Source organism: Thalassophryne amazonica, chromosome 4 (assembly GCF_902500255.1).
Source record: "Thalassophryne amazonica chromosome 4, fThaAma1.1, whole genome shotgun sequence".
Taxonomy (NCBI): Eukaryota; Metazoa; Chordata; class Actinopteri; order Batrachoidiformes; family Batrachoididae; genus Thalassophryne; species Thalassophryne amazonica.
Genome location: NC_047106.1, coordinates 68640851 through 68653993, shown reverse-complemented (window position 1 = coordinate 68653993; position 13143 = coordinate 68640851). Strand labels below are relative to the sequence as shown.

Genomic DNA, 13143 nt, shown 5'->3' with positions numbered 1-13143 from the left:
TTTGGGCTGTGCCCAACCAGGCTCCGTGGCAAGCCCAGCCACCAGGCGCTCACTGATGGGCGCTGCATCCAGGCCTGGCTCCAGCCGTGGACCATGGGCTTCCTCTGGGCTGAGTCACGTTTTCTCTGCATCATTTTGTCATGGTGTCATTGTGAACCATTCTCAGTCTCGCCCCTCGCCTGAGACCAATTTGCCATGGGAGACCCTACGAGGAGCACAAAGGCTCCAGAAAACACAGGTCCCAGGTTCATAGCGGCACGCAAAGCTCTCCACCACGATAAGTTGATGATTCCTGGAGAGGACTTGACAGTTATCCAGAAGAAACTCACTGACACCCTACACAAGGAGGATAAGCCACAGAAGGTCATTGCTGAAAGGGGCTGGCTATTTGCTAGAGGTGGGTATTCCTAGCTTCAGTGAGTAAAACTGCTATCCTGGATTGTTTTCTACCTGTGCACCTAAAACAGGTGATTTCACTCATGAACTCATCTACCTACCTGAGTTGAACTAATTAGAATCAGCTGGTTTAGTGGGTTAATGAAACAAATATGTGGTAGGACTTGCACTGAAGCCAGGATTACCCACCTCTGCTATTTGCAGAGTGCTGGATCAAAGAATACTCATGGAGTATTGCTGGAAGAGAAAAGTGTGGTAGGACAAGATGTTAAAGCAACAGGGATGGTGGTAGCCTTAAGATTATTGTTAAGCAAAGCCAATTCAAGAACATGGAGGTGCTCCACAAGGAGTGGACTGAGGCTGGACTCAGTGCATCTACACATACACACACATTTACAAGAAATGGACTACAATTGTTACATTCCTATTGTCAAACCACTCCTGAAGCAGAGACAATGAAACAGAAACAGAAGCTTCTTAACTGGACTACAGAATAAAAGAATTGGACAGTTGCTCAGTGGTCCAAACTCCTCTTTTCACATAACATTTTGCATTTTTTTTTTTTTTGGAAATCAAGGTCCCAGAGTCTGGGGCTAGCAGAAAGACACAAAATCCAAGTTGTCTGAAGCCTACTGTGACATTTCTGCCATCAGTGATGGTTTGGGGTGCCAAGTCATCTGCTGCTGGTGTTGGTCCAGTGTGTTTGATCATCATTTTCTTTTTTATTTGCAAAATGCTTTCTTTATATCCTGTTAAAACAAACAACAACAACAAAAAATAACAATAAAATATTCTGTGTCTCCACATTAATTATTAGCTGGATGACCATTTGCAAATCTGTACCTTGGTGCCTGCTGGAAGTCCTGAAGTATCTGTTACCGTGGAGGGAAGAGGCCTGAAAGGAGGAGGTAGAGTAACAAGCATGATTTTTCTGAACTGAATGACTACAGAGAGTGAAGCTCATCCAGCTTTGCTTTTACAGGGAGGTTTGGACAAACTACACCACCGCTTGTAGAATTTTTGAAAGATATTCTGAGGAGGTATCCTGAAGGTGGACAGATTCTGAAGGTAAGTATAAGACCGTGAACATTGTGCACTAACTCCATTGCTGAAAGACACAGGGGTCTGGTTGCTGCAATTTTTTTACAGTTACTTTTTAACTTTGTTCTGTGCATCTTTTCTTTGAAGGAGTTGATTCAAAATGCTGAAGACGCTGGAGCCACAGAGGTCAGGTTCATGTATGATGAGACAGAGTATGGAGTGGAGTCACTGTGGTCACCTGACATGGCTCAGTATCAAGGTTAGTAGTTAGTAACCAGTGAAGTAAAACAGAATTGTCCTGCAATCAGTGAGACTTGTGCATGGGGATCGCCCGAGTTGAGGTCTTCTTATTAGCAAGTACCTGTCCTGCTTTAGTATCACTGAGCATCTGATCTCCCTCTACACCTTTTCTCATATTGTCTGAAGTTGCAGTGATTAGATTTTAAACTGCTCTGCTGCAGGGACTGCGCTGTACGTCTACAATGATGCTGTTTTCACCACGGAAGACTGGAACGGGATTCAGGAGATTGCAAGGAGCAGAAAGAGAGAGGATCCTTTGAAAGTTGGTCGATTTGGTATTGGGTTCAATTCTGTGTACCACATTACAGGTAGGAGTCATCTTGAAATGCACATTATAATATCTGTTAACAAATGTTTACTTACAGCCTAATTTGTTCATGTTCATGTCTGTGCAAGGTAGAATTTTATGTTCAGTTATTTTTTTAACAACTTTTGTTCATGGCACCCACTAGCATAGGGGTCGCCAATCCTGCCACTGGAGATCACCTGCCCTGAAAAATATGCAGGCCATGTGTACCTGCTGCACACACAGGTGATTAGTCAAGGTGGATTTTCTGCACTCTTGACTGGCTGAGCACACCTGACTTAGTGAATTATCAGAGGATGCAGCAGGGGGAGTTGGAAAACATGCAAACCAGGTGATCTCCAGGAGCAGGGATGGTGACACACCTGAATTCCTGTTACATTTTAATGTTATGAACTCTTATGAACTGTGAAAGGTAGGGCTGAAACAATTAGTCGAGTAACATCAAATAATTCGATTACAAAAAATGTTTGAGGCAAATTCTGTGCCTCAATGCTCCATTTAACATTGTAGTACATACGCCAGGTCTGTGTGTGGCACTGTAACCTCCCCAGACAAAAAACAGAAGAAGACTAGAGCATGCGCATAAGCCCTGTAAGAGCTAATCAATGTATCACAAAAAGCTACAGCTTTCCAACGCGATACACAGAGTAAAGTAAAGCCTTTTAAGAGAAAGACGGTCCACGCTGATCATCTGAAATAGCTTACTGCACAGTTCAAGCGAAGCAGTGTGTTTGTCTGTTTTTAAAAACACACACAACGTTTGGTCCGCTGGCTGCGCTCTGCTTTACGTGGGGACTGGTTATTCTCCCAGCGGCCGGCTGCTGTCTTTCTCTGCCTGGTGTAAGGGGCTCAGCATTCCTCTCACAACCGGGAAGTCACAGCTCCATCCTCGGCCACACTGACAAACAGTTTCGGAAAGAAGATCCTCTCAGCAGAAGTCCACTCTTTCTTCTGTGTTTTGCTCAGACTCGCACCGAGGGTTTCACTTTTTAATTTTCACTTTTTTGAGCAACACACTATGCTTCTCAAACACGGTAACTTAAATTTGAAAAAAAAATGACTGCAAGGCTTGCATGTTCAACCTCCAGCGGAAATGCATCCACTGAATTGCAGAGAAAGAGAAAAAAAATCACGTAGGGACCCAGTTCACCAACCTTTAAAAAAAAATTAAAAATGGTTAAATTTTACAAATTGGGGGAAAAAAAAACAACAAAAAAAAGAAAGCCACATCCCATCGCCATGGTCGGGCGAATAGACTTTGTACCTTATTCAGCCGACGATCGGGCGAATAAACATCTTGACACGGCGAATAGAGTCGGCCCTCTACGTGCACTGTAAGTCAAGTTTTCATCAACAAGGTGCAGAGCAAATTTATCACAGTGGCTTTTGTGGAAAAGCTGCACTCCAGAGCCCAGTTTTTCACAGGCTGTGCTCATGTTCACATGCAGCCTACACCGACCACCAACTCTTACAGTCCAGTGTCAGGGGGTGCCGAGCTGAGCTCCTGACATCAGGAAAAATCCAAAAAGAAGTGAAAAATAAGTAACTATTCAGTAAAACAGAAAGGGATACACTAAATTTGACAGTCTGAGTGATGGTGCAGCAACATTGTGCCATTGCTTAGGGAGAGCCCTGGACTGTTGATGTTTAAAAATGCAAAAGTTCTTTTTATCCAATTACTCAGTTAATCACCAAAATAATCGATAGATTCCTCAATTACTAAAATAATTGATAGCTGCAGCCCTAGTCAAAGGTGAGATAACTGTCTCTTGGCCCAGGAGCCTCAAATTATATCTGACAGTTTTCACTATGAGATCATGCACACTGTCAGTTAAATAACTGGCAATATCTGCTGAGTTTGCTAAGGGTTTTTTAAGTGTTCCCCCTCTCTCTCTCTCTCTCTCTCTCTCTCTCTCTCTCTCTCTCTCTCTCTCTCTCTCTCTCTCTCTTATTGTTTTAGATGTTCCTAGTATATTCAGTGGAGACCAGATTGCCATGCTGGATCCCCATCAGACCCTATTTGGAATGCATGAGTCTGGTCAGTGTTGGAACTTGAAGACAGATATTAAGGAGATCACCGAACTCGCTGACCAGTTTGCTCCTTACACTGGAATTTTTGGGAGCTCTGAGAAAACCATCAAGGACGGCAGCTTTCCTGGAACCCTGTTCCGGTTCCCACTCCGCATGACACCATCTCAGCTCAGTGGTAACATTTACAACAAAGAGAAGGTTTTGGAGCTCTTTGAGTCATTCAAAGCAGATGCAGACACGGTACTCCTCTTCCTCAAGAGTGTTCAGAAGATCTCGTTGCATGTGCGTGAATCTGACGGCACAGAACGCATGCTGTTCCAGGTTACGGCAACAGAGAATACCGACAATGAGATGGAAAGATCCAACTCACTGAAGGCATTGGGTCAGGCAATAGACAGCTACAGTAATGGTGTTCCAATTGATACCATCACATGCGTCACCTACCAGGTCAACATTGAGACTCAGGATGAAACAGTTAAAGAAACACAGAGAATGACTTGGCTAGTATGTAATGGCATTGGCGGTAGAGGGATGTGTGCTGAGTTGGACTGTCTTGCAGATGACTTGAAGTTTTTCCCCTCCATCGGCATCGCTCTGCCTCTGACACTCGTCAGTAAAGATGACAAAGGTGCCATGTCGGGTTTCTCAGGACGAGCTTTCTGCTTCCTTCCTCTTCCTCTCGGGGAGGAGAGTGAGACAGGGCTTCCAGTTCATGTCAGCGGCTTCTTTGGACTCACAGACAACCGTAGGAGTATCAAATGGCGTGAAGTGGACCAGTGGAGGGATCTAGCAGCTTTGTGGAATGAACTACTTATAATCACTGTCATCCCAAGAGCTTATTTTACTCTTATCACTGAGACTATCAAAAGGGTACAGACAAAAAAGGACCAAGAATTCCCAGTGTCACCTCAAGGGACCTACGAGGCGTGGCCAGACCCGAAACGGGTCAAGTCTCGATGGAAACCCATCCTCCAGCCGCTGTTTGACGATTTGCTGCGGCAGCAAGTCATTTACTCCCTCAGTGAAAGCTGGATCCGGGTGGACCAGGCCGTGTTCTCAGAGCTGGAAACAGATACGGACATTTTAGAGACTGTGATCAACTACCTCCAAAGCTCAGGTTTTCAGGTGGCCAAAGTGCCTGCTGCTGTGGACTCTGTATTGACAACTTATGTTAGAGAACCCACTGAAGTGAAAAGGGTGATGCCATCATTGTTGCGACAGGTGATCAGGAAGTACAAACCCAAAGGTTCCTCCCAGGAGAAGCTGCTGCTGCTAGAGTTTGTACTTAGTGACAACAGTCACAATGAACTCATAGGACTGGAACTGCTGCCGCTGCAAGATGAGAATTTCACAACATTTTCATCTCCTGTCACTGAAAAGGATATCATTTACATCCCATGTGAAGAATATCCAAGGTACAGTTGAGTTAAAACTGTTTTCATTTACAACACAAGGGGTCATCTATATTATAATGGCCAAGTGGCCTCTGTGTGTGTGTGTGTGTGTGTGTGTGTGTGTGTGTGTGTGTGTGTGTGTGTGTGTGTGTGTGTGTGTGTGTGTGTGTGTGTGTGTGTGTGTGTGTGTGTGTGTGTGTGTGCAAAAACCGGGGAGAGTTGACATTTGCTGTTTGGCATGTTTATGTATTTTGGGTTGAAGATGAATGGCACCAAAACAGAATGCTGATAGGACTAATAGTTTTGGAGAAGCTATGAATATTAGCTAATGTTGCTAATTACATTTTGGACTCACACGCCTTTCCAGCAGGGGGCCATTAATCATCTTTATATTAAAAGCATTACTGTCAGTGCATATAACTGTAAATACGTTAAAAATACATGGGTGACACAAGAAAGTGAAAACACTTATTTCCATTGTGGTCCATTTAAAAATCAAATGACAAAATAGAAGTAATAATAAAATAAAACAAAATAATAATGATAATAATAGTGTGTGTATATGATAACAACAACCTAAACAATGTATAAATACATTAAGACAGTACATTAACATTAAAAATAACATAATTAACAGGAAATAAAAGGGTAGCGTTTCTCTTCTAAAAACTGTTGGGGTCTAAAGTTCTAAAAACTTTCTGGACTCACACACCATTCCAACTTATTGCTTAATTTATTACCACCCTTGAAAAATCTCAGCTACCTATTTTATAAACACTACCCAATCTAGAGCCCATGGATTACCACGGGCAACACGCTAGTTTTCTCTTAATTTGTTTATCTTTACGTGGAGTTCCTTGGACTTTTATTTTTCTCCCCTCCATGGGGGCCTGGAACGTTTCCCAGTTTATACATTCTGTGAGTGTCTGCGTACAACCAGGTCAGGTTGCCAGCATGGAGAGAGCAGTTTTTTGTAATATTTTGTAACACCCTGGGCCAGATTTAAACAGGTGCAGTAACTGCAAATGGCAGTTTACCTGTTGTTTGACACTCTGTATTATCAGGGTAGTGCTGCACTCTGAGAGGGTCACGCAATCAGAAGTGTTTCAGAAGCACGACTGAGTGTCACTCTAAATTTGAAATGGTCCCTGAAGTTTTCAACGGCCAAATGGAATAATTATAAAGGAATTTTGTTACTAGGAAAGGGAAAATTTAAATTGACTACATGTTCATTCATTCATTTTCCCTACCTGCTAACTCCAATTAAGGGTCACAGGGGCAGCTGGAGCCTATCCTAGCAGTCCCAGGGCGAGAGGCGGGGTACATCTTGGATAGGATGCCAGTCTGCTGCAGTGCTAGAATATATATATTTGACTGTATTTTATCTCTAACTAGCAGGGACAAGAGATAAAAAATACTGCAATTTTATGAGAGGTTCAATTTCAGAAAGTTGACGTGTAGCCAGGGGTGGCACAGTGGTTAAGTGGTTTGCACTGTTGCCTCACAGTTGAAAGGTCTTACGTTCACATCCATCCTGGTCCTTTCTGTGTGGAGTTTGCATGTTCTCCCCATGTTTGCGTGGGTTTCCTCCGGGTGCTCTGGCTTTCTCCCACATTCAAAGACATGCAGATTAGGTGAATTGGTGAGTCTCTTGTTTTTCAGTATCATAAGTACATGATTTATTAATTCATGTAACGTATTGTTTGCCTACATTACTTTTGTTTGCCTGTGTCACTGATATGGGCAATGACGATATTGTTCTTGATGTGGACATGTAGTAACAATTAACCACATGTCCTACTTCTCCTGTTAAATCTGCTGAGACATACAGTTAGTCATATATAACTTTTTTATGTTACTCAGGTGCCTGTACCCAGGACTTGAAGGTCGATTCCTATTAGAGAACATTAAACCTTCAGTAATGGACAGGCTGAAGACTGCCGCCAAAAGCCGAGGTAATGGGCAATGTTGCACAATCTATTTTCCTGTAAAGTTATCAACTTAAAACTGAAAATTAAAATGTAAACAAAAAAAAAAAATTGTTTTCGTAATAATTGTATTTTCTTTGTCAATGTAACAGTAAGAGAGTGTGCGCTACAGTACCTTTTAAAACATTATTTAAGATAATACAAGTGCAAAAACATGAAATGGGAACTGTAAAAATTTGTCACTTCAATTACAGTGCAGCAGTATCTTTGGGGCTGCTCAGGTAAACACAGTATATGAGTGTGACTTAAATGCTTTGCTGTTATCTCAAATCAGTGCATGAGTTTATATGAGGACCTTGAAAATGCACTCCAAGAATTCTGCAGGTCCAAACATTCACTTGTGTATTAATATTTTGTGTCTGTCCTATAACCATATTTCCTCAATGACATTAAGTTGGTTTGTTATTGTGTTTCTTGGTGTGCATTATAGTTTGCAGTCTTCTGTCAGTATAATCTCTAAAATGGTTTCTCCAGTACTAAAAAACAGATATAAATTTTACAGGATTGTAAATTTAAAGGACATACTGCACAGAACTCATAACAACTTAGATTTTGGCTATTTGAGGTCATGTGATGATATATACAGTTGTATGTAAAAATTTGGGCACCTCTGATGATTTCCATGATTTTCCTTTATAAATCATTGGTTGTTTGGCTCAGCAATTTCAGTTAAATTTATCATATAGCAGTCACACAGTGATATTTGAGAAGTGAAATGAAGTTTCTAGTATTTACAGAAAGTGTGAAATAATTCTTTAAACAAAATTAGGCAGCTGCATAAATTTGAGCACCCCAACAGAAAAAAAATACATCAATGTTTAGTAGATCCTCCTTTTGCAGAAATAACAGCCTCTAAATGCTTCCTATAGCTTCCAGTGAGAGTCTGGATTCTGGTTGAAAGTATTTTGGACCATTCCTCTTTACAAAACATCTCAGGTTTGTTGGTTTCCGAGCATGGACAGCCCACTTGAAATCACACCACTGATTTTCAATAATATTCAGGTCTGGGGACTGAGATGGCCATTCCAGAACGTTATACTTGTTCCTCTGCATGAATGCCTTAGTAGATTTTGGGCAGTGTTAAGGGTCATTGTCCAGCCCTGGCGCATCTTCAACGTTGTCACTAATTCATCAATCAATCAATCAATCAATTTTTTTATATAGCGCCAAATCACAACAAACAGTTGCCCCAAGGCGCTTTATATTGTAAGGCAAGGCCATACAATAATTATGTAAAACCCCAACGGTCAAAACGACCCCCTGTGAGCAAGCACTTGGCTACAGTGGGAAGGAAAAACTCCCTTTTAACAGGAAGAAACCTCCAGCAGAACCAGGATCAGGGAGGGGCAGTCTTCTGCTGGGACTGGTTGGGGCTGAGGGAGAGAACCAGGAAAAAGACATGCTGTGGAGGGGAGCAGAGATCGATCACTAATGATTAAATGCAGAGTGGTGCATACAGAGCAAAAAGAGAAAGAAACAGTGCATCATGGGAACCCCCCAGCAGTCTACGTCTATAGCAGCATAACTAAGGGATGGTTCAGTGTCACCTGATCCAGCCCTAACTATAAGCTTTAGCAAAAAGGAAAGTTTTAAGCCTAATCTTAAAAGTAGAGAGGGTGTCTGTCTCCCTGATCTGAATTGGGAGCTGGTTCCACAGGAGAGGAGCCTGAAAGCTGAAGGCTCTGCCTCCCATTCTACTCTTACAAACCCTAGGAACTACAAGTAAGCCTGCAGTCTGAGAGCGAAGCGCTCTATTGGGGTGATATGGTACTACGAGGTCCCTAAGATAAGATGGGACCTGATTATTCAAAACCTTATAAGTAAGAAGAAGAATTTTAAATTCTATTCTAGAATTAACAGGAAGCCAATGAAGAGAGGCCAATATGGGTGAGATATGCTCTCTCCTTCTAGTCCCCGTCAGTACTCTAGCTGCAGCATTTTGAATTAACTGAAGGCTTTTTAGGGAACTTTTAGGACAACCTGATAATAATGAATTACAATAGTCCAGCCTAGAGGAAATAAATGCATGAATTAGTTTTTCAGCATCACTCTGAGACAAGACCTTTCTGATTTTAGAGATATTGTGTAAATGCAAAAAAGCAGTCCTACATATTTGTTTAATATGCGCTTTGAATGACATATCCTGATCAAAAATGACTCCAAGATTTCTCACAGTATTACTAGAGGTCAGGGTAATGCCATCCAGAGTAAGGATCTGGTTAGACACCATGTTTCTAAGATTTGTGGGGCCAAGTACAATTCATGAATATTGTTCTCAAGAATCTGCTGATATTGACTGGAATCGATGTGACCCTCAACTTTAACCATATTCCCAGTACCTCCACTGGTCACACAGCCACACAGCATGATGGAACCACCCCCAAATTTTACTGGAGGTAGCAAGTGTTTTTCTTGGAATGCTGTGTTCTTTATCAGTCATGCATACCACCCCTTGTTTGTGGTGTGTACGCAGAAAAGGCTTCCTCTGCATTACAGCATCTCTTTGTGCAAAGTGCACTGTATAGTTGAACAGTGAACTATCTAACACTATCTGCAGCAAGATCATGTTGTAGGTCTTTGGAGCAGGTTTGTGGGTTGACTGTGACTGTTCTCGCCATCCTTCGCTTCAGCTTATCTGAGATTTTTCTTGGCCTGCCACTTCGGGCCTTAACTAGTACTGTGCCTGTGGTCTTCCATTTCCTCACTATGTTCCTCACAGTGGAAACTGACAGCTGAAATCTCTCAGATAGCTTTTTGTATCCTTCCCCTAAACCATGATGTTGAAAAATCATTGTTTTCAGGTGATTTGACAGTTGTTTCGAGACTACCATGTTGCCACTCATTAGATGAGATGCAAAGAGGGGAAAGGGTGAAAAGGGTGCCCAAATTTATGCACCTGCCTAATTTTGTTTAAATAATTATTGCACACTTTCTGTAAATACTAGAAACTTCATTTCACTTCTCAAATATCAGTGTGTTTGTCTGCTATATGATATATTTAACTGAAATTTCTGATTAAGACAACCATCCATCCATCCATCCATCCATTTTCTTCCGCTTTATCCGGAGTCGGGTCGCGGGGGCCGCAGCTCAAGCAAAGCCGCCTAGACCTCCCGATCCACACACACCTCCCCCAGCTCCTCCAGGGGAACCCCAAGGCGTTCCCAAGCCAGCCGAGAGATGTAATCCTTCCAGCGTGTCCTGGGTCTTCCCTGGGGCCTCCTCCCAATGGGACGTGCCCAGAACACCTCTCCAGCGAGGCATCCAGGGGGCATCCGGAAAAGATGCCCGAGCCACCTCAACTGACTCCTTTCAACGTGGAGGAGCAGCGGCTCAACTCCGAGCTCCTCCCGAGTGTCCGAGCTCCTCACCCTATCTCTAAGGGAGCGCCCAGCCACCCTGCGGAGGAAACTCATCTCGGCCGCTTGTACCCGCGATCTCGTTCTTTCGGTCATGAGCCAAATCTCATGACCATAGGTGAGGATCGGAACGTAGATCGATCAGTAAATCGAGAGCTTTTACTCAGCTCTCTCTTCACCACGACGGTCCGATACAGCGACTGCATCACTGCATACGCTGCACTGATCCATCTATCGATCTCACGCTCCATCCGTCCCTCACTCATGAACAAGACCCCGAGATACTTAAACTCCTCCACTTGAGGCAAGGACACTCCACTGACCTGAAGAGGGCAAAGCACCTTTTTCCGGTTGAGAACCATGGCCTCGGATTTGGAGGTGCTGATTTTCATCCCGGACGCCTCACACTTGGCTGCAAACCGCCCCAGTGCACGCTGAAGGTCCTGATTTGATGAAGCCAACAGAACCACATCGTCCGCAAACAGCAGAGACGAGATTCTGTGGTTCCCAAACCAGACCCCCTCTACACCCTGGCTGCGCCTAGAAATTCTGTCCATAAAAATAATGAACAGAACTGGTGACAAAGGGCAGCAAAAGGGCAGCCCTGGCGGAGGCCAACGTGCACTGGAAAAAAGGTTTGACTTACTACCGGCAATGCAAACCAAGCTCCTGCTGCAGTCGTACAGGGACCGGATAGCCCTTAGCAAAGGACCCCGGACCCCGTACTCCTGGAGCACTCCCCACAGGGTGCCCCAAGGGACACGGTCGAACGCCTTCTCCAGATCCACAAAACACATGTGGACTGGTTGGGCGAACTCCCATGAACCCTCGAGCACCCGATGGAGCGTATAGAGCTGGTCCAGTGTGCTGCGACCAGGACGAAAACCACACTGCTCCTCCTGAATCCGAGGTTCGACCATCGGTCGAATTTTCCTCTCCAGTTACCGGGGAGGCTGAGGAGTGTGATCCCCCTATAGTTGGAACACACCCTCCGGTCCCCCTTCTTAAACAGAGGGACCACCACCCCGGTCTGCCAATCCAGAGGCACTGTCCCCGATCGCCACGCGATGTTGCAGAGGCGTGTCAGCCAAGACAGTCCCACAACATCCAGAGACTTAAGGTACTCAGGACGGATTTCATCCACCCCAGGAGCCTTGCCACTGAGGAGCTTTCTAACCACCTCGGTGACTTCTGCCTGGGTAATGGATGAGTCCGCCTCTGGGTCCCCAGTCTCTGCCTCCTCTTCGGAAGACATGATGATGGGATTGAGGCGATCCTCGAAGTACTCCTTCCACCGCCCAACAACATCCCCAGTCAGGGTCAACAGCTCCCCACCTGCACCGTAAACAGCGCCGGTGGAGAAACAGTGCCTTGCTCCGGTAGAGACAGCAAATGGACTGCATTTATATAGCACTTTTCCATCTGTATCAGACGCTCAAAGCGATTTACAAATAATGCCTCATATTCACCCCAATGTCACGGTGCTGCCATACAAGGCACTCACTACACACCGGGAGCAATAGGGGATTAATGACCTTGCCCAAGGGCCCTTAGTGATTTTCCAGTCAGGCTGGGATTTGAACTGAGGATCTTCTGGTTTCAAGCCCAACACCTTAACCACTAGACCATCACCACCCCTCAGCAGACTCGTCACACATCTGGATCCAAAATCTGACAGACTCTCTCAAAAAGTTAAGAGCTGGGGGTGAAGTGTGTTGTCTCCTATCTGTACAGAGTGCATTGAATTAACCAAGCAGTGTGCGCAATGCTTGTACACATCCGTGAGCTGGTAGAACATCTATATCTCCTGACAATAACATATCCCCAACTTTTTCCAGTGTACGAAATACAGCTGCAGCCTGTAAAAACAGCATCATGGTGGAATTTCAGATACATGTACATGCAGCCGGGTTAAAACATCGTCATGGAGAGTTCCACATGTGCGTTCACACCGCCAGTTATTACGAGATTTAAACAACGTCCTGCCAGAGTAGGACGTTGTTTAAATCTGGCTCCAAAATCTGACAGACTCGCAAAATATTAAAAGCATTGGGAGTGGTGTGTTGTCTCCTATTTGCACATAGGACTGAACCAGGCAGCACGCGTGACGCTCATGCACATCCGCAAACTGGTAGAAAGTCCTGAAGCTCCTGAAATTTATGTATTCCTGACTTTTTACAAGCGTCTGCTCGCAAGTTCACTGATCTGAATGAATGCTGAGCCATCACTTTCATATGAATGGCCAGTAGTTTCATGATCTGATGTTGCAGCATTTGTTTCACTGTCGGTTCGCCATTGTGATGTTTCTGCGTTTGCTCGGACTGACG

At 44.2% G+C, this 13143-nt stretch overlaps 1 protein-coding gene across 1 annotated transcript in view; it reads left to right on the top strand.

Annotated features, from left to right (window-relative positions):
- The window catches only part of sacs (sacsin molecular chaperone), a 57643-nt gene that overhangs the window by 28995 nt on the left and 15505 nt on the right, over positions 1-13143 (top strand). The window contains exons 3-8 of the mRNA XM_034168062.1: positions 1214-1304; positions 1379-1464; positions 1585-1696; positions 1899-2045; positions 4005-5490; positions 7333-7424. Coding sequence (XP_034023953.1) covers positions 1214-1304; positions 1379-1464; positions 1585-1696; positions 1899-2045; positions 4005-5490; positions 7333-7424 — 2014 coding nt within the window. The remainder of the gene's footprint in view (positions 1-1213; positions 1305-1378; positions 1465-1584; positions 1697-1898; positions 2046-4004; positions 5491-7332; positions 7425-13143) is intronic.